Here is a 21,945-nt window from a genome sequence, read left to right as displayed (position 1 = left end):
CCAACCTATTAATAAAGTTACATAGACCTGGATGAAGAGAAATCACAAATATCAGCTCCATCCAAAACTTCCGTGGCCCTCAAGAAGTTTTCAACGGTAGGAATTTAATCCTCACTGTGAAGTCCATTTCAGCATTGTATCTGCCTCATTTTTGGGCTTGTGCCCTAAAAGGATACTATAAAATGGATGGACGGTGTGGATAATACACATACATCACGGTGGCCACTCAATGCTGATGCCCGTTCCCAGAGGACGCAATCCGCGTCCATGAGCCACGGACGTACGTCGTGATCGGAGGTTTGCTAATTCCACACGCGTGTAGATCCGTACGAATCCACACGCGGGAACACCCAAAACTATGAAACACGTGTGTGATCTGAGCTTTATATAAAGTTGAAATAGTGCTTAGATCTTCTTCCCAAAAAATCATACAATTTCACTATCTAGGTCGGCCAAAGCGTAGAAACTAAACCGACTGCCAAAATTCTTTTCTAGCCATTCATTTCTTTTGATATAACGTGGCCCACTTAAATGGACCATTCCTTTTTTATACATAGAGGAAGATCTATAAACAGAGTGTCTCACTTATGGAAAGCTCAGATCTCACACATGTACTGTGAAACGTGCACCTGCATGCGCATGTGTACCGCTACCACACGCATGTAGAAGTAACAAACTTCAGTTCGATAACTCCAAACACGTATTTTGATACCCGTCCTCCACGCACGCGAACTGTGTGACTGCGTCTGCCCCCTGGCAGGACGGACACGGTGGAATCTGTGGGACCCAGAATAATGAATTTATTTTATCCACGCCGTCCATCTATTTTTACAGATTATTTTAGTCCATGATCTTAAAATTGATACAGATCCAACGCTCAAGTGGACCACACAGTGGGGATTGAACGACCGCCGTTAAATACTTCTTGGGATCCGCAGAAGTTTTCATCAATCTTATATTTTCGTTTTCGCTTCATCCGGGTCTGTGTGACCTTGTGAATAGGTTGGATGGAAAATAAACATCACGGTGGGCCCTAGGAAGGTTTCAATGGTGGGAATCATTATCACCTCTAGTGTGGTCCACTTGAGTCTTCAATCTGCCTCGTTTTTGGGTTCATGACCTAAAATATTCTTTAAAAACGGGTGGACGGCATGGATAAAACACATAAATTACAGTGGGCCCCACAGACGCAATCCGCGTTCCCTCCGCCATCCGCACTGAGGCACGCTGCTAATATGGGACACGGGTACGATGTCTGAGCTGTTCGTCTGGTGAGTCCGGATCCTCTGTTATCAGGTCAACAGAGAAATCCTGATACCCTAATTCTCATTGGTCCACGTCACCACTCACTAAAAAAATAATTAAAAAAAAAAAAACAAACAAAAGCTTCGGACGCCAAACCATTAGGGTAACAGGAATTCTCTGTTGACCTGATACTAGAGGATCCCGACTCCCGTCTGGTTGGAAATCCAACAGAAATATCAGCGTCTTTCGCGGCGCAGTAAATTGAAGGTTATATAGCCGTCCACTTCTCTTTCCATGCTTTGGCCCATCTGAGGTATGATAATGCCTCATTTTTAGCCCAAAAGTTCTAACTAGTGTGGCCCACCTGATGAAAAGATCTGAACTCGCACGCGCATGCGAAAGCCTTTTGCTCGCAGGAAGGTTCTGCGCAAGGATGCTGGGTGGGGCCCACCGAGATGTTTATGAGAAATCCACCCCGTTCATCCACTTTGAGAGATCATTTCAGGACATTTGACAAAAAATAACGTGTATACAAAACTTCAGTGGGTCACACGAGAGGGAACAGTGGAGATTCAGTGTGATTCGTTGAAAAAATTGTCTCAGTCGAATGTTTTTGGTATTTTCACTTCATCCCAGTGGTAATGACCTTATAAACGGTTTGGATGTCATATAAACATCAAGATGGACCCCAGGAAGGTTTCAACGGTAGAAATTTCTTTCTCCAATTTTCCCTCTCGTGTGACCCACTTGAGTGTTGGATCCTCCTCAATTTAGGTCACATTTCCTAAAATGATCTCTCAAAACGGATTGACGGAGTGGATTTCTCACAAACATCTCGGTGGGCCCACACAGCATCCTTGCGCAGAAACTTCCTACAAAAGCCGAAAGCCCACGTCATGATGGCCCCGCCTGGGAAATAGCCAGGATCATTCACACGTGTGTCACGATGGCCCACATGCTTACACTAGCGTTCTCATCAGTCCGAAGAAATGCAACTTTAGTCATACTTTCAAAAGGCAGACCGGGAATACGCGGCAAACGCGGACGGTGGGTTCCATCCAGGGATGGACCACAAGCTTGGAAATCTCGCGAAACCGTTGACTGTTACGACGGTTGATCCCAGTGGAAGTTACAGTTGACGGTTGTAATTAGTAACGTGCATTTTACGCTTGTCTAATCAGACGATCCTAACCGTACGATTTGTCGGAGAATGGACGGTTTGGCTTATCATGATTAGAATTGAAATTTTGCACATACAAATCCGACCACCCAAAATTTGGGCCTCTTTGTTGTAGTAACATAGCCCATAAATCGCACTGATCTGAAGATCCTAACCATCCATTGGTGGCCATTAAATGAATGGATAAAAAGAAAGTGTTCAACGGTCCAGATTTAATCAGACCAATTTATGGAAGGTCCAAAATCAGGCTGCGTTTATGCCACGTGTACAGTGCTTGGGTTGTGGCATCCTAGTCAGGTCCACAGCAGGTGATACCGGTGCTTTTGTTCTATGTGTGTTTTCCATTCTTTGGTCGCTGGTGACTTGTTTGTTGAAGTATGACCGTTGCATATTTTTCACTTTTAACGGTCCAATAGATGTATTAATCCAAGAGTCAGTTATCAAATAAGAGAGCATTAGGTGCGGCCTCACCCAAGACGGTGCAGCGGTTACTGTGGGCCCACATTGATGCATGTATGATATATCTACGCCGTCCATCTCTTTTGTCATATCCTTTTGGGCTATTAGTCAGAAAACGAATAAATCTAAATCCTAGGGGATCATACCATAGGCAATGTTACTGTGGGCTCTAGAAATTTTTTAATGGTGGATGTTCAAAGAAGTGAGCCCAACAGTAAGAGGATCATACCATAGGCAATGTTACTGTGGGCTCTAGAAATTTTTTAATGGTGGATGTTCAAAGAAGTGAGCCCAACAGTAAGAGCCACACCATATTGGTGAAGCCAGGCCGCAACTAATCTGCACTTTTATTTTTTCACACCCCACAAACTCACGCCCACCTATGGATACTCAAACCCTTGACCAGGTGTTGAAACTCCTAAGAATCTACCACTGATCAAGACTAATGACCCAACTAATCTGCTCCCTATCAAAAATTATAATTTTTTAATTCCTCACATGCTAAGTGAATTAGGATTCAATGGTAGTGAGCTGAGGGCCTGTTTGGCCGGGCAGACTGGATGGGATTAAATTGTATTGGAAGGGATTGGAAGGAGCAATCTCGAGATTGGCCAGGCATGCCAAACAGGCATGTTGAACTTCTCCCCGGATTAGGGCAATCCCATGGGATTGCCAGCAATCCACTGACATCACCATTATTATCTTGAAATCCATCCAATCCCTCCTAATCCCATCTATTTTGCCTAGTGCGCACATGTTTGGGTGGACAGATTGGAAGGAATTGGCCGAGCGTAATCTCGAAATTGGCCAGGTGGGCCAAAAATACTTGGTGATAAATTCGCTGGATATAGTAATCCCATGCCATCCACCCTAATACAATCTAATCCCATGGGATGGGCCTGTCCAAACACGCCCTAAAAAAAATAAGTCATATCCAGATCTCAAGTGGACCACACACTAAGAAATAGTGGTGATTAAATGCCCAACGATAAAAACTTTTTGTGGGCCATAAATTTTTTTAATTAAGTTGATATTTGTATTTTCTGTTAATTTATGTGTGACTTAATCAACAGGTTTGATGGCAAATAAAAATTATAATGGGCTTTAGGATGTTTTTTATATGGTAGGCATGCAATCACCATTATTTACCATCGTGTGGTCCACCTGAGATTCAGTCTTTTCTTTTTATATATATTTTTTCTTTTTTCTTTTTCTTACTCTTGCCCTTGAATGACGGGGGTAAAATGGATGAATTGAGTGGGTAAAACACATACATCATGGTGGGGCCCACAGAACCGATCAGCGGCGAGATCTTGGCATTGGAGGGGTCACTACCGAGTCCGAGTCCGTGGCAAGTATGCAATTTCTACGTGCTTGCGTATGCAATTTCCTGTCTGACGGTCCATGAAAGGGTGGTTGGTGGCCGAAGACGAATCCTGTCAGACAGTCCATGCAACAGTGGTTTGTGGCCGTAGGTTTCAACTGATATAGCGGCCCGGCATCAATCCTTGCCATGAAGTCATAGGTCGAAAATCATGCACGTGGTTGAAATCTGAGCTGTTCCTTTGATGGAGCTACAGACATGATGAAAGCAGAGCCGTCCATCGGTCTTCTTGGTCCATCCAAGAAGAAGCGAATTCCATATTCACCAAAATGCTTACGGAGCCGCGTTAGACGGTTTTGTTCATGCGCGCGCACTGGCTCGAACTTCCCATGTGCCATAATCCTGGGACGACGCTGCCACCATCCAGGTGGCTAGTGGTCGGGGCTATGTCGACCCACCATGATGTATGTGTTGTATCCACGTCGTCCATCCATTTTGAAGGATAAATTTAGGGCTTGATCCCAAAAATTAGATAGATCTAAATCTAAAGTGGACCACACCATGGGAAAACAGTGGTGATTGAATGTCCACCGTTAACGACCTCATTGGGCCCACTGTAATGGTTATTTGGCATCGAACCTATTGATTAGGTCATGCAGACTCGAATGAATGAAGGTATATATATATATTAGCTTGGTCTAAAACTTTCCTGGCCCCCAAAAAATTTTTAATGGTGGGTGTTCAATCAATATCGTGTGGTCCACTTCAGATTTGGATCAATCTCGTTTTTGGGCTCATACTATGAAATGATCTGGAAGAGTGGGTAGATAGCATGATGAAAGACATACATCATTGTGGGACCCACAGATGACCGACCACTAGCCATTGGCTAGTGACAGTGTCCGTAGCCAATGTGTTTCCATTTTCCTGCTAACTAATTGCCTTTGACCCCGTGCACAGGTATGGGATCCACACAGATGAACATGACAAATCAACTCCTTCCGTTTGTTTTGAAATATGACAAAAGTACAGGAATTTAAAATTAATTCAGATCCAAAAATCAGGTGGGCCACACCAACGCAACAGTGGGAACGAAAACGTCCACCGATTGACACATTCCATTAGCTGAACATGATGTTTATATAACATCCAAACCGTTCATATGGTTATTACCACTCAGATAAACCGTAAGCACAAATATTATCGTGATACAAAACTTCTGTCACCCCATGGCAATCAATCCCCACTGTTTCGTATGGTATGGCCCACATGAGTTTTGGATCTGCCTTATTTTTAGAATTCTGTCTTATTGTGGTTTTGCAAAACAGATGGACGGAGAGGATTTGTCACGAACATCTGTGTGAGTCCCACACAGCCCCAGGCATGGGAATATCCACTTCCCATTTCAATCGTGAAGGAGTTATTTGACACGCGGAATAGCATGAAAATCCATACTCGTGCATTTCATGGGATCAATCCATAGATCACAGCAGTAGGATGATTTCAATTGTCCAATTGGTGGCCATCGAATAAATATCCATAGTAGGTACTTAGGAACCAAAGATGGTCCAATTAACATTATTTCAATCATTTAAATGATGCACCATTTAAAGTGGAGCCCATGATTTGGAACGTTTGGATTATATTTGCTGCTGGTATATGCATGGATGGTATACGCTATCAGGGTATATGTGTTTTTCTTACTGTGACATGATTTTCTACATGTGACATGATTTTAGGAAAAGCAGAGCTGATTTTCCCGCCAAGAGGTCAATGCTTGAGCACGTGGTGTTGAGAAAAAAAATTATATATATATCCCTTGTGCACCTACGCACGTGCGCACCTATGCACAGGTGCCATGGGTGTCTAATCTGAACAGTCCATGTGATGCGGAATCCCATGAAACCCCATGTGACAAATTTTCACCTCGATCTAAAATTCTGGTGGGCCATAGCAAAAATAAATGCAAATCAAGGGAGGAAACTGTTTTCATTTTTCATGGCCCATCAAAGTTTTAGATCAAAGTAAAACTTGGGCCTAGGGGTTTTCACGATGTGCTGCTTCACATGAACGGTTCAGATTTTGGATCCACACCACATATGATGGGATGGCCAGCAGCGCCGACTGGTGTATTGGGGTTGGTAAGTGTGTATATGTATATATATATATATATATATATATATATATATATATATATATATATATATATATATATATATATATATATATGAGAGAGAGATGCTCCCACACAATTAGTTGGATTTCAGTTTTGGTCCAACTAGCTGTGCAATAAATCTCAAAATTTCTATTTTCATATATATCACTCTGAGTTTTACATTAGTATATTGAGAATTATGTGTCATAGATCCAAGCCATTTATCAAATAGAGCACGCCAATGAAATTTTATGTACCGAAAGTTAGAAAATTGTGATCTCCACTAGAACCACACATGTAACTTAAATATGGACTGTTAGAGTAGATTTCTAACAATTCACTTTTCTTATAGATGATATCATGTTATCGATAATATATATATATATATATATATATATATATATATATATATATATATATATATATATATATATATATATATATATATATATATATATTCCTATATACTTACAATGGTTACAAGATACATTACGCATCACCCAAATATATCATGTGTGTACACATTCTTTAGTGGTTCTGTGTAAACATTCACCCTCCACTTTTCTCTCTCCTCAATTAAACTATTTTTTCTTCTCTATTCCCCGTCGTTTCATGAGTAGATTGACATGTTGAGTCACTACTCAAATCACGTCACCAAGTTATGTGGGCCCCACTATGATATATGTGTTGTATCCATACCACACATCTATTTGTAGAGATCATTTTAGGACGTGGTTCAAAAGAATGAGGCAGATCCAAAACTGGAGTGGACCCCACCACAAAAAACAGTGGGGAGAGTGACGCCTACCGCTGAAACCTTCCTAAGGTCCACCATGATATTTATTTGAGATCCAACTTGTTCATGATATAACATAGACATTAAAGAAGGGAAAACACAAATATCAGCTCGATCGAGAACTTTTGTGGCCCTTAGAAGTTTTTAATGGTGGGCGTCACCCTCTCCACTATTTTCTATGGTGGGGTCCATTCCAGCTTTGAATCAGACTCATTCTTTGGCTCATGCCATAAAATAATCTCTCCAAATGGATGGACGTTTTGGATACAAAACATACATCATGGTGGGACCCTAAGAACTAGGTGATGTCACTTCAGTGCCGACTGTAAATCTGCGTCCAAACCACGTTGATTTTTGTGAAAGACTTTCGTAGGAGAAGTTCCTGCACTGGGAACCAGGTGGGGCCCAATGTGATGTTTGTCAGAAATCCTACCCGTCCATCCATTTTTTGAGTTCAATTAAGGACATGATGCCAAAAATGAACCATTTCTGAGGCTCAAGTGGGCTAAAAATGTGATAATTGAACGTCCACGGTTGAAATATTTATAGGCCATAGAAGTTTTGAATCATGCTAATATTTGTGATTTCAGTTCATCCCAATAGGAATTAAGTTATTAACGGTATGGATGGCTTATAAACATCACTGTCGAACCTAGGTAGGTTTTAACGGTAGGAATTTCCCTAACCACATTTTCCTTTAGTACGGTCCACTTGAGCTTTGGATACGATTCATTTTTGGTATCATGTCCTGAAATGAACTCAAAAAATGGATGGAAGGGGAGAATTTCTCACAAACATCACAGTGGGCCCCACCTGGGTTCCCAACGCAGGAACTTCCTGCTAAAGCCTTTCGCAAGAAATCCGCGTCCCCAAACCAATAAGCCTCATTCTTTTGAACCACGTCCTAAAATGATCTCTACAAATAGATGTGTGGTATGGATACAACACATATATCATGGTGGGGCCCACGTAACTTAGTGATGTGATTTGAGTAGTTACTCAACATGTCACTCCGCTCATGACTTCTTCCCAAACGTACGGGAAATGGAGAACATTAAATAAGGAAAAAATAATTTAAATTAGGAGAGAGAAAAGAGGAGGGTAAATGTTTACATAGGGCCACTAAAGAATGTGTACACACAAGATAAACTTGGGTTATACGCAATGTATCTTGCAAATCCGGTCCGTTAATTGAGTAGAGTCCATTGTAAGTATATGGGAATATATATATATATATATATATATATATATATATATATATATATATATATATATATATATATATATATATATATATATATATATATATATATATATATTATATTTTGATTGATAACGTGATATCATCTATAAGAAAAGTGAATTGTTAGAAATCTACTCCAACAATCCATATTCAAGTTACATGTGTGATTCTAGTAGCAACAACAATTTACTAACTTTTGGTACATAAAATTTTATTAGCGTGTTTTATTTGATAAATGGCTTGGATCTATGACACATAATTCCCAACATACTAATGTAAAACTCAGAGTCACATATCTTCACATGTGGTGCATTACATATGTATGAAAATAAAAATTTTGAGATTTAATGCACAGCTAGTTAGACCAAAACTCATGGTCCAACTAGTTGTGTGTGAGCATCTGTGTGTGTGTGTGTGTGTGTGTGTGTGTGTGTGTGTGTGTGTGTGTGTTTTGCTTGAAACCATGCAATTTTGACTTTTTAGGAATAATCCCATATTAAAAGGGAGATAAGAAAAAATAATGTTTATATATAAGATGTGGATTATTTTATTTGCTTTGTTGAGTTGGTGTAGAGGCAATAGTGACACAGTTTACACTTGTGACATAGAATATAGATTAGGTGGCTAGAATGAACAATTGATCTGAATGAGACCAATGTGGCTTTTATAAAGGTTGGAATCTAGCCATTGGAGTAAGGTATTACTCCCCATGTAACATTAATCTAACATGCACAAAGTACAATTGTGTACTCTGATCGGTCGCAAAGTTCATACAAACTTTAGCTAGAAGACCTCAAGAAACAGGCCAACTCAGTGGTTTAGATTTTTCTAATCTACTTTTTAAAATTAAAATTTTTACTTTTATTTATTTGTCAGGAAAAAAAATTATGTATATAGAGTTAATTTCATCGGTAGTTTTTCGTATTTGTTGAACGCAGAACGATACCTTAGCCTAACATCATTCTCAATCACTCTAAGAAGGGATGAATAATGACTTAAGGACAACGACGTGATCACTAACTCGAGCCTATTCTTTTATTTTTAAAATTTCTTTAATTATTTTTACAAAAATTGTAAAATCAGCAATTTGCGCTAAAACCTAGCCGCTCTCTTCCTCCCAACAGGCACTATTTAGCATGCAGCCCAGCTTTTTCTACCAACGTGTCACGTGGGTAAGACATCGAACCCGTTCAAAAGTTGGAACACACCATTAAAATTATTTTTCTCAAAAATCAGTGTATCCACTCATAATCTGGGCCACAACTTCATGTTAAGTCAGAAACCACGGTTGTCAATTTATTTGACGGTGATCCGGCCTGATAAGTTATCTGGTCTGATCTTTCTTATCGGTCATTTTCATGGTGGGGCCCACCATTTTCATGGATCGGATGCCATACGGAAGGAAATATTGCCAAGTTATCAAGCAGCTGACAATGGGTGATTGGCTCTCCATGTAAAAAGTACTGTGTCATGTAAGCCTTTCATCTGATACTGATATCTTACCATCCTTCTTAGGAAATCCACATATATTCTGTCTGGACAAGTGGGGCCCATGGTTAGTGATCCAGACCATTGGTCTGTTTGGGTTCCAGCTTGGATAGGCCATGCCCTCAAAGCCTCCTCCATAGCACAATCCTCACCTTTCAATTTAAGCTTTTTTTTTATCATGTATCTTAATGTATTCCTTAATTCCCATTTACCCAAGTCACATGAAAATATTAACAAACTGCCATTATCGTATTTTTACTCACGTCCAAACAAGACACATCTGATTACAAGATATGTATACTACCACTCCATATTAAAATACCAAATATCACAGTCCCAAGTTATTTCACTTCATTACATGAAAGGGTAAAAAAAACAAAAAACATTTGCATGTGCATTGCATGTGCATGCATGCACTCATGCAGGTAGTACCACTTCACCCTTGTGACCTATATATAGTCGATTCATGTTTGGGAACGCTTGCATGCCGGTACGAATTGCATGAAATCGTAAGAAAGATTAGACTGGTGCCGTCGCCGGAGCGTATGCAAGGAATTTCGCAGGCAAGCCAGCCGGAGCATAGGCAAGAGCCTTTGCCGGCGACCCAGGTCCCGGCGCTACAATGCCAGAGCTTCGGATCTCGGCCATTTGCCGCCGAGCATTCGCACCTTGCGATTCGCAAAGCTTCGGTAGAAATACACCTGAAAAAATAATAATAAATAAATAAATAAGCTTAAGATATTAGGGGTGCACACAGCACCGGTGGAATTGGTAAACCGGACAGGAATCGACCCGATTGCACGGTTTGGCCCTGTTCTGAAGCGCATCCAATTCTAAAAGTCAAAGAATCAGTTAGCCCAGTTCAATTCTCGATTTGAGGTTTTGTAGAACCGAATTGAACCGTGAACCAAACACTAGAGCCGAACTTGGAATTGGACTCCTCAGTCAATAAATATTTAATTTTTAATTTTTTTAAAACACAAAGTAAAAGAAAGAATTGGACTCCTCAGTCAATAAATATTTAATTTTTAATTTTTTTAAAACACAAAGTAAAAGAAAAAAACCAAAAAATCCTAGCGTTTCTTTATTCTCCCCCTCTTTTGCATCGTCTCTCTATCTCTCAAGGACCAAGAAATTGGATTGGATTACAAAAAACAAAAAAATTATGCAATTGAGCCGGATTATAAAAACAAACCATTTATTCCGACTGGATTATTAAAAGCCCAGAACCATAGAACTAAACTGGAACCAGTTGTTTTTTATGGTCCGGTTCTAATTTGGTTCCAGGGTGCTAACCGTCTTATTCTGATACTGATTTTCTTAGAATTATTGGGAACGGTTCGGTTCTGGTTTCACCTCGAACCAGACCGATTGGTTTGCACCCTATACAACCTCTAACACGTGCCAATGTGTCAAGCGTGTTTCAAAATGGTGAGGTAGCATGAAATCACACGTGTGGACCAGCCTTTTTTTGGCACTAGCTGACATTAATTATGGGCCCCACCTTATGAACGGCTTGGATGGCCCACCTTAAGCTAACGCACAACCAGGTGTAAATGATTGACGGTTTACCTTCACCAGCAGCAAGATTGAAGTAGAGATCAACGATGTTGGGGCAGTTCTGATAGCACTGTGAAGAGCAAAGCTTTTCTGTGAAATGAGATTCCAAAAGAGAATCAGTTGATATCCCGAGCGTGTTTCTATCAACTCCACACGCCTCGATGCACCGATCGGTTTCAATCCAGTCCGTTAATTTCTCTGCCTCGATCTCCGATACACGACACGTGTATTCCTCGCATCCCTTGCTCACACGCTTCTCCAGCACACAGCGTGTGCCCGACGATGACACGGCAAATGCACACGTGTTCTTGTTGAGTCGCTCACACGTGACCCCGCCTGCATGGCCCACCAAATGCATCAGGAACATTCCAATAACTCTCAAATGCGCACAGCAACCACCGAGAGCCGGTGCGCACATTCTCTCCCACCATTCATAGGCGGTTGGCGGGATTTACGAAGCATTTAAAATAAAAAAAATTCCAAATGCCAATTTCAAATGAGTGTTGAGATTCCTGCCGACCATTATTGGATGGTGGAAGAAAAGTGACGAAGTATTCTCGGTGCACACTGTGCGCACAAAATCCTTTCCTAAAAAAGGAACAAAAAAAAGAGTACGGATCATCAGATAATCCAGACCGTCCATTGGTGGATATACAGTCGATGAGCAACTGAACAAAAATCACGAGGATGACTATTGACCAGACGAACAGGATCATCCGATCAACGTGATATTTATCCAGATGCTCATCTGATAACCAGACCATCGATCCAAGAATCCACGTAGACCCATTTCAGATTTGGACATGCTGAAACATATGGACGGATTGGATTGAGCATTCAAAGGCTAGAGAACCCAAGAAAATGACCATGCACATACCAAGTGCTGCCTGCACACACAGTGCAAGTGCAAGAGCGAAGCATGTGAAGGTCTTCAAGCCACAAAAAGAAGCCATGGGTTAAGCTCTTTCTCGATGAGGCTAGCTAGGGTTTTAGCTTCTTCTCTTGTGGAATGCTGTTTGGGTATGGAGGGGTTTCAGAGCTATTTATAGAGAAAAGCTGGTAGGGTACAGCGCGATGTGTGGAACGTGGGTCGCGTGTGCCTCTTTCAAAGCGTGTACGATACTTGAGATTTAAAAGGAAACCTTTGGAATCCCCGACCACAACGTGAGACACATCATTACTAACCGTCCATAGCACGTGGTAAGGCCCACTTGAGTGGTTGACTGGTCAGATGTTCGGTCGGGTGAACTATTAATGAAGGGCTCAGCTCATGGGCAAAATGGAATAGTTGGCCCCATATATTTCAAGGGTTCTTAGCATTTGATGTAGAGCGAATCGCAGACACTTTCATGGCCAAGATGGATTAGAAAAGGCTTGATCACAAACGCAAATGATTTGGACCATCGGAACTTAAAACGGACATATCTCATAAATTGAAATAAGCTACTAGAGGTACCACATGATTTTGGGGTAGGACAAGATAATTTAGCCATCCAACCCTACTACCCTGGTTACGCATGCTGCAAAATACCATCAAATCTACCACCAAAATTCTATTTTAATTTCATTTTGACTATTTATAGTAAGTTTAAGTTTGAGTATAACCATTCATCCATTCTGCTTTAAGAGTTGTGCCCAATATAAAAAGTGCTTAGTATAGTCAGAGGAATACCATGGTTTCGCCAAATATAAACAGTGCTTAGAATAGTCAGGGGACACTTATTATTTTTAGCTGAAAATCATGTGGGCTAAAAAGCATTAAGAATCTTTATCTACTAAGTAAGCTTATTATTTATAGTAAGTCACGATTTCTAAGAGTTTTAGTTATAGTAGGAGTTTGAAACTTCTTCATAGGTTTATGTTATTATTTAAAAGGTTATAATTTTAATTTTTCTTCACCAATCAATTTTTCTGAGGCATTCAATTTTTCTCATTTTCCTCGAATTCGAGACATCTCTACGTAAGTTTGGTGGATTCAGAATGGTTATATCCCGAGGAATACGACCTCAACACATCCTTCCTTCGTAAGCATTGCCGACATAAACGGTTGAAGTAGACAGTCTATATTCAAAGGAGGGGATTATCACATGTCCGACCTTTGTGGAGCCTAGGTGTGGTGCATGTGGGATCAGAACCGTCGGTATGGTGAAAAGCCTCATTTTCACTATATAGTGTACAAGCACGCCTAAAACTTGTATATTCACGTCGTGTGGCCCACCTTAGTTTTGGAACTTGAATTTTTGGGTCCTTTATCCTGATGAGGCACCCTTGATGAATGGGTTGGATGGTATATACATGGTATATACACAACACGGTGGACCTGACAATCCATTGGAAGTTCTTATGGTGGGCATCACACCCTAGCCCAATGTTCCCTACTCTTTCCGACCTTAGTTATCCATCAGGATGATTTTTGGGCTCTCGATCTAGCATGTGGATTTGCATCTAATGGACGAGTTGGATGGCACTCAACCCATCTTGGTGAGCCCCACATATATCAAACATATGGAAAATTACTGATCATTCCTTTTCAAAGGTAAGTACTTAAATGATTTAAGGGTAGACTATTTCAATTGGATAATTATTTTTGGGTATTTCAATCCTAAGTGAGGCCCATCATATAAACGGTCTGGATCATTGAAATATGGTCCGAGATCTATAGGACAGAAACAAAAGTATGGTAGGAAACCTCAAGCTTCTAGTTTGAAAATGACTAATACCGCACTTTAGATGTTAGTGAAGTTAGTCTTCGTGCCGTTCCCACAAGGTTGGCCCTAGAAAGGTGCCTGGAAGGCTTCCTTCGTTGAATTTCAACTCGTTTCTATCTTCTTTGCATCGTACAATCCTGACCATTCAAGTCATAAGTACCACTGTAGATGTACGATGCTCACATCATACATGTGCCCCGCATAACATGGAGATCTTTTTTTTGTTATTCAAGAATAGAAGTCAATTTCATTAGCAAAGTATAAAATATCAATGAACCTCCATGAAATAGTTTGGTATGCTTTAGTCATCAACTCATGATAGTGCAAAGTAGATGGTTGATATTGACTTGTTATATCATGTATGGCCCACCTGATGGATGAATTAGATTTGTTTTGGTTGTGGGAGTCAAATATTCCGGCTCTTTGATGCCTTGCGTTCATGTCCCAGTAGTCAAGATAAATGGAATTTTAGGGTTGTTGGATTGACTTGGCCCCATCATGTGTGGCCGAGACGATGAATGGAATAGATTGGTTGTGGGGTTCAAATATTTCGACTCTTTGCTGCCTTATGTTCATGTCACGGTACTCAAGATGGATGATAATTTTAAGGTTGATGGATTGATTTGGTCCATCATGTGTGGCCCACATGATGAATGAATTAGATTGGTTGTGGGAGTCAAATATTCCCGCTCTTTCATGCCTTGTGTTCATGTCACCATAGCCAAGATGGATGGAATTTTAGGGTTGTTGGATTGACTAGTTCCATCATGTGTGGCCCACAGATGAATGGATTAGATTGGTTGTAGGGTTCAAATATTTCGACTCGTTGATGCACTATGTTCATGTTATAGTAGTCAAGATGGATGGTAATTTTAAGGTTGATGTATTGATTTGGTCCATCATGTGTGGCCCACATGATGAATGAATTAGATTGGTTGTGGGAGTCAAATATTCTAGCTCATTGATGTCATCCGTGCATGTCACAATGGTCAAGATGGATGGAATTTTAGGGTTGTTGGATTGATTTGGTCTGTCATGCGTGGCCCACATGATGAATGGATTAGATTGGTTGTGGGGGTCTAATATTTCGACTCTTTAATGCCTTATGTGTTGTATTTGATGCCTTAAATCTAATAAAATTTTGCGTGGATTTTTTCACAAAATTACGAAATTGTGGAATTTGTTTCCGATTTAGTTTAGGATTCTTTCCAAGACTATATATATGGGTGTAAACGGGATTGGGATGCATTCCAAGGGTTTCTAAATAGTTATAGGGTTTCAAAGGAGTGTAACAAGAGTGAGATTTGAAATTGTTTGAATCGGATAAGCCTTCTCTCTTTGTAATTTTTGCTTTCATAGTGAATTTATGTCGCTTTGTGCCATTATTTTTTTTTCCGAAAGAGTTTTCCACGTTAAATCATTATGTTCTCCTTTTTGCTTAGTGCTTTTAAATTGTTATCCTAGATTCATCTCTGTGTCATTCCGTCGTTTCCCCAATAAATGGTATCTAGGTAATCATTGGGGCACATGTCTGAAAATGAAAAATTAGCATTAATGGGAAACATTGGGTATGACATTGAGAAGTACTCAGGAACAAATAACTTTGAATTATGGAAGATCAAGATTATTAGTTCCTTAACCAAACAATGTGAGGATGGTACTCTTAAGGAGCGAAAGTCGACTATGAGTGATGATGATTGGAATACTCTTGATAAGAAGACCTTATCCTCGATCTGTTTGTGTTTCATGGATGAAGTTCTTTATAATGTTTTGAGGGAGAAAACTACAGCTAGTTTATGAGCGAAGTTAGAGGATATTTATGTGAAAAAATCCACCGAAAATTACCTACACTTGAAACTACAGTTGTTTACCTTCAAGATGGCAAAGGGTGGAGATGTGGAGGCCCACATCAGTTATTTTAATAAATTGATTTGCAAGTTGCTAGATATGGAGGAAGTGGTCAAAGATGAAGATCAGGCATGCATGCTGTTGAATTCTCTTCTGGCATCGTACGAGTCATTTAAGGATTTATTGTGTACTACAAATAAATTCCTGAGTGTGAACACCATTATCTCAACCCTTCAAGGGAATGCCATGAGAAAGATAAACGGTGGCTTAGGGACATCTTCTGATGCACTGTTTATGAGAGGCAAAAATACTGATCAAGGTATAGGATCTTCAAGACCTAAATCCAAATCTAAGGGCAAGGACAAAGGAAAATTGAAATTTGAAACTATGGGATGATTGAACACATGAAGAAGGATTGTACAAATCCTAAAGCAAGGAAAGAAAACTCAAAAGCTTCTTCCAAGGAGGCCAATGTTGTCACATCTGATGAAGAGACAAGTGGAGGTGATGTTCTGTCTGTATCCATGATCGAACACTGACACGACCATCATATAGATGAGTTGATCCTTGACATAGGAGCGTTATATCACATTACTCCTCATCGTAGTTGGTTCGTCAGTTACAGAGAATGCGATGGTGGATAAGTCTCTATGAACAAAGACAATGCCTGTAATGTTGTGGCTATTAATAAGATAAGCATCAAGATGTTTGATGGGATAGAGTGTACCTTGACTGATGTTAGGCACGTTCCTGATATGAAGAATAGTTTGATTTTTCTTAGTACACTCAAGGCTATAGGGTGCAAGTTCACTGGTCTTAATGGTATCTTTAAAGTTTCAAAAGAGAAACTTGTACTTATGAGAGCGCAAAGGCACGGAAACCTTTACAGGTTAATCGGGAGCACTTCAACAGGTAAAGCGGCAGCGACAGTTGTAAATTTCACGTTTACATGTATGTGGCATGCTCATCTGGGCCACATGAGTGAGTGGGGCATGAAGGTACTATCTTATTATTGTTTGATTCCAGCTTTTAAGAATTCTGATTTAGATATATGCGAGTATTGTATATATGATAAATAATCTATATTATCTTTTAAGTTTAGAAAACATGTATGTAAGAGAGTGCTTGATTATGTGCACTCTAACGTATGGGGCCATCGCCAGAGGTTTCCGTTGGGGGGTCATCATGTTTGTTTCATTCATTGACGACTACTCCTGGAAAGTTTAGGTTTACTTCATGAAACATAAATTTGAAACTTTCACCATATTCAAACAATAGAAGTCAATAGTGGAAAAACAGTCGGGGTAAAAAATAAAGATTTTAAAGACTGATAATAATGGTGATTTTACTTCCACTGAGTTTAATGAATATTAAAAAGATGAAACGATCATTAGACACAACACAATGTGCCACATATCCGAGCAAAACGGTGTGGCTGAGCAGATGAATCGAACTCTTTTGGAGAGAGCCCAATGCATGTTAAGTAGTGTTATGTTACGCAATGACCTATAAACAGATGCCGTTAACACGGCTTGCTATTTGGTGAACCGATTTCTGTCTACGATAATTGAATGTAAAATCTCAGAGAAAGTATGGAGTTATAATAAAATGGATACTTAGATTTGCGCATATATAGTTTTAAGGCTTATTCTCATGTATCGTCAGTTGAGAGAGATAAGCTAGACCATAGAGTGAAAAAGTACATCTTTGTTGGCTATAGTGTTGGTGTGAAAGGTGACAAGTTATTCGACAAAGTTACACATAAGGTTATCATTAACCGTGACGTCAGATTTGATGAAAGTTACATATTTCAAAAGAATAATCAAAAGGAGCAAAACGAACCAGAAAGATTGATCGTAAACGTGCAGATTGACACAGACGATACTCAGGCAGAAACAAATGCACAGACAGAGATACAAGAGTAGGTGGATCAGCCGACTGTGAGAAAAAACTCACCGCATGGTCGCATGTTACCAGCAAGATACAGGGACAATTTTAATATTGCATATGCCCTCATCATTATAGATGAGGGAAACCCGTCTACTATTCAGGAGGCTTTTAATAAGCCTGATGTAGAAAAGTGGAAGGCGGCTATGAACGATGAAATGAATTCGTTGCACAAAACAACACATGGGAACTGGTGGAGTTTCCAGTGGGCCGAAAAGTGATCGGATGCAATTGGTTATTCAAAAAGAAACAGGACAGATATAAAGCGAGGCTGGTAACGAATGGGTATGCTCAAAAAGAAGGAATCGACTTCACAAAGATATTTGCGCCGGTATTTAAGCAAGTATATATCAGATTCGTTTTAGCATTTGTTGCCCAATACGATCTCGAGCTAGAATAGATGGATGTCAAGATTGCATTCCTACACGGGAAATTGGAAGAGCAGATCTTCATGAAGTAAGTAGAGGACTACGAAGTTAAAGGGGAAGATAAAAAAATTTGCAGGTTAATGAGGTTGTCGTTGTACGACGTAGAACAGTTGCTTAGACAGTGGTATAAAAAAATTGATTCTTTCATGATGAGTCAGAAATTTATTCGGAGTGAATACAATCACTGTGTCTATTATAAGATACTAAGTGATGGCAAATTCATCATCATATTATTGTATGTAGATGATATGTTAATCGTCAGTCATAATATGTCTAAAATCAACATACTGAAGACTCAGTTATCAGGGACATTCGAAATGAAAGATTTAGGGGCTACAAAGACGATTCTCAGTATAAATATTCATAGAGACAGGAAGAGGAGCAGGTTTTGGTTATCACAGGATCGAATACCTTGAAAATGTGCTGATCAAGTATGTGATGGACCAGGAAAAGTTTGAGTATTTTCCATGCGACTTACTTCAAGCTTTCCTTAGAACAATATCCTACATCAAATGAAGAAAAGTAGGTTATGTCTCATGTTCCTTATTCAAATTCGGTTGACAGTTTATTGTATGCTATGGTCTATACAAGACCATACATTTCACAGGCACTCGGTGTTGCGAGCAGATTCATGTCAAACCCCGACAAGCAACATTGGGAAGCGATGAAATGGCTACTTAAATATATTCGAAATACAAAAGACTACGTCTTAACTTTTGAAAAGTCAGGGGCAAAGTTAGTAGGTTATGTGGATTCAGATTACGCAAGCAATGTGGATATCGGAAAGTTAACTTCAGAATACTTGTTTGTTCTAGTAGGTGGAGCAATTAGTTAGATGTCAAAGCTTCAGTCCGTAGTGGCTCCTTTCACGACCGAAGCAGAGTATATGGCAGTGACAGAAGTGATTAAGGAAGGTGTGTGGTTGAGAGGCATAATAAATTAATTGGGGCTTCACCGAGAAGCCATGCCGATTAATTGTGACAGCGAAAGCGTAATAAATTTGGTTAAAAATTCAGTTTATCATTCTCGTACTAAACACATTGATGTTCATCACCACTTTATTCGACAGGTGCTTGAAGAATGAGGCGTATTACTCTGGAGAAGATTCACACTTGCATGAATCTAACAGGCATGCTCACCAAGACTGTTTCTACAAAGAAGTTCAAGTTCTGTGCAACTTCTCTGGGCTTGCCGATGGCGTAAAAGGAAGACGGAGTGTGCACGAGAATTATTGATGAAGCTATGATGCGAGACAGAGATAAGAGAAGAAGACAATGAGCTACACGTTTGAAGATTGAAGACATGGTAGAGATTGTTATATTTGACGTCCTAAATCTAATCAGATTCTGTGCAAATTTTTTTCGTAAAACTGCAAAATTACGGGATTTATTTTCAATTTTGTTTAGGATTCTTTCAAAGGTTTTATATATATATATATATAGTTCTAAGGTTTCAAAGGGGTGTAGCAAGGGTAAGATTCGAGGTTGTTCGAATTGGGTAAACCTCATCTCTTTGTAATTTCTACTTTCATAGTGAATTTCTGTCACTTTATATCATAGTTTTTTTTCCGAAAGGGTTTTCCACGTTAAATCATTGTGTTCTCCTTCCTTTTTGCTTAGTACTTTTGGATTGCTATCCTAGATTTATCTCTATGTGATTTCACCATTTTCCCAACATTACGTTCATATCACAATAGTGAAGATGGATGATAATTTTAAGGTCGATGGATTGATTTGGTCCATCATGTATGGCCCACACGATGAATGAATTAGATTGGTTTCGGGAGTCAAATACTCTGTCTCATTGATGCCTTATGTTCATGTAACAGCTGTAGTCAAGATGGATGGTAATTTTAAGGTTGATGGATTGACTTGGTCCATCATGTGTGGCCCACATGATGAATGGATTAGATTGATTGTGGGCGTCAAATTAATGTCTTATGTTCATGTCACACTAGTTAAGATGGATGGTAATTTTTTATACTAATGTGATCAATAACACGTAGATGAAATTAACCTTGTCATTAAAGGTTGGTCCCACCCTAATAATTATTAGGACCAAAATAGGTTCATCCATTCATTAGGTGGGACATGATCGCCAACTATAATGTAGTTCACTTCATTAATGAATGTTTTCTTTTATATTAAGATGATAAGATGTGTATATGTTAAGATCTCTATAATCTCTTATGATTTAATATTATTAACATCTTATGAAAATATCCAAATCTACTAAAATTAGGGCCACCATTTTAAGTTTTTGGAAGATCAAAACCGTCCATTAAAAAACAAATAAACTTAAACTGGTGGGATGGATTTAGAACAATGAAAATAAGATCTTCAATGGATCATATTCACCTCTAAAAAATAAAAGCTTAAGATCACTGTGGAATCATGATTATCAGAAAATAACTTATTTACCGTAGTAATAAAAATATGTACTGTTAAAATCATCCGATTACGTCAGCATACTGCCCAAGTGGGTGGAAACGGATTGGATGGTGTACCTCACAATCTACGTCAATAAGTTCTGTGATCACGAGGTATGTGTTATATCCAAACCGTCCACACATTTGGTGAGCTCGTCCTAATGCTTTAGACGAAAACTAAGACAGATCTAACTATCAAGTGGACCACACGGCACAAAGCAGTGGGATATTGAACGTCTACCATTGAAACCCTTTTTGGGGTCACAGAAGTTTTAGATCAGTATGAAATTTTTTTATCCTCTTCATTCAGGTCTTTGTGACCTTATGAATGGATTGGATGAAAAATAAACCTTATGGTGGGCCCCACGAATATTTTAACGATGAAAATCATTATCTCCCCTACTATTTGTGGTGTGGTCGAGATGATCTTTGGATATGATTTGTTTTCGTTGATAATGCTCTAAAATTATCTCTAAAAATAGATGAACAGTATAGATATAATAAATACATTACTACGAGACCCATGTAACTTTGATATCCTTGGAACCGTTCGTATAACTCGGAGCTTGAGGAGCGTCAGTGCTCGTCTTCGCACGACACATACCTACAGCAGCTGTATAACTGGTGTGTGATACACTAGCCAATCCGCTTCCCAGGCATGATATGTGGGACCCATCTATTTCCAAAATTTACGCCGGCTTCCGATTCTTCTGGCACGTGAGGTCACTGAAGTATTAATTCAAACCGTCAGTCTGATGGGACTCACCACAGAGAACGATTAGCTACTGACAGGTTGAGTAGCAGTAGCCATCACCATGTTCTGTGGGCCCACCGTGATGTATGTGTTGTTTCCACACTATCCATCCATCCGGAGAGATCATTTTAAAATCAGATCCAGGGATTGAGTAGACACACCACAGAAAACGATGTGCTACTGAAAGGTTGAGCAGCCAGACCGGCTACTGAAGTGGCGTCACTATGTTCTATAGGCCCCACCATGATGTATGTATTATATTCACACGATCCATCCATTTGGATATATCAATTTAGGGCATGAGCTAAAGAATGAGTTGGATCAAAAGCTCGAGTGGACCCCATCATAGAAAACAATGGAGATTGAACACCTACCATTAAAA

At 39.6% G+C, this 21,945-nt stretch overlaps 1 protein-coding gene across 1 annotated transcript; it reads right to left on the bottom strand.

The window, feature by feature from the left end:
* Positions 1 to 10,124: 10,124 nt before the first annotated feature.
* On the bottom strand, positions 10,125 to 12,477 carry LOC131230768 (uncharacterized). The gene is made up of 3 exons (XM_058226737.1): positions 12,328 to 12,477; positions 11,463 to 11,786; positions 10,125 to 10,591 (listed from the first exon to the last, which is right to left on the bottom strand). The coding sequence occupies exons 1-3, from the start codon at positions 12,401 to 12,403 to the stop codon at positions 10,410 to 10,412; spliced, it is 582 nt and encodes a 193-aa protein (XP_058082720.1). The 5' UTR covers positions 12,404 to 12,477; the 3' UTR covers positions 10,125 to 10,409.
* Between the last annotated feature and the right edge of the window lie 9,468 nt (positions 12,478 to 21,945).

Source organism: Magnolia sinica, chromosome 17 (assembly GCF_029962835.1).
Source record: "Magnolia sinica isolate HGM2019 chromosome 17, MsV1, whole genome shotgun sequence".
In the NCBI taxonomy this organism is placed as follows: Eukaryota; Viridiplantae; Streptophyta; class Magnoliopsida; order Magnoliales; family Magnoliaceae; genus Magnolia; species Magnolia sinica.
The sequence above is the reverse complement of the archived record's forward strand: the minus strand, read 5'-3'. Positions and strand labels throughout refer to the sequence as shown.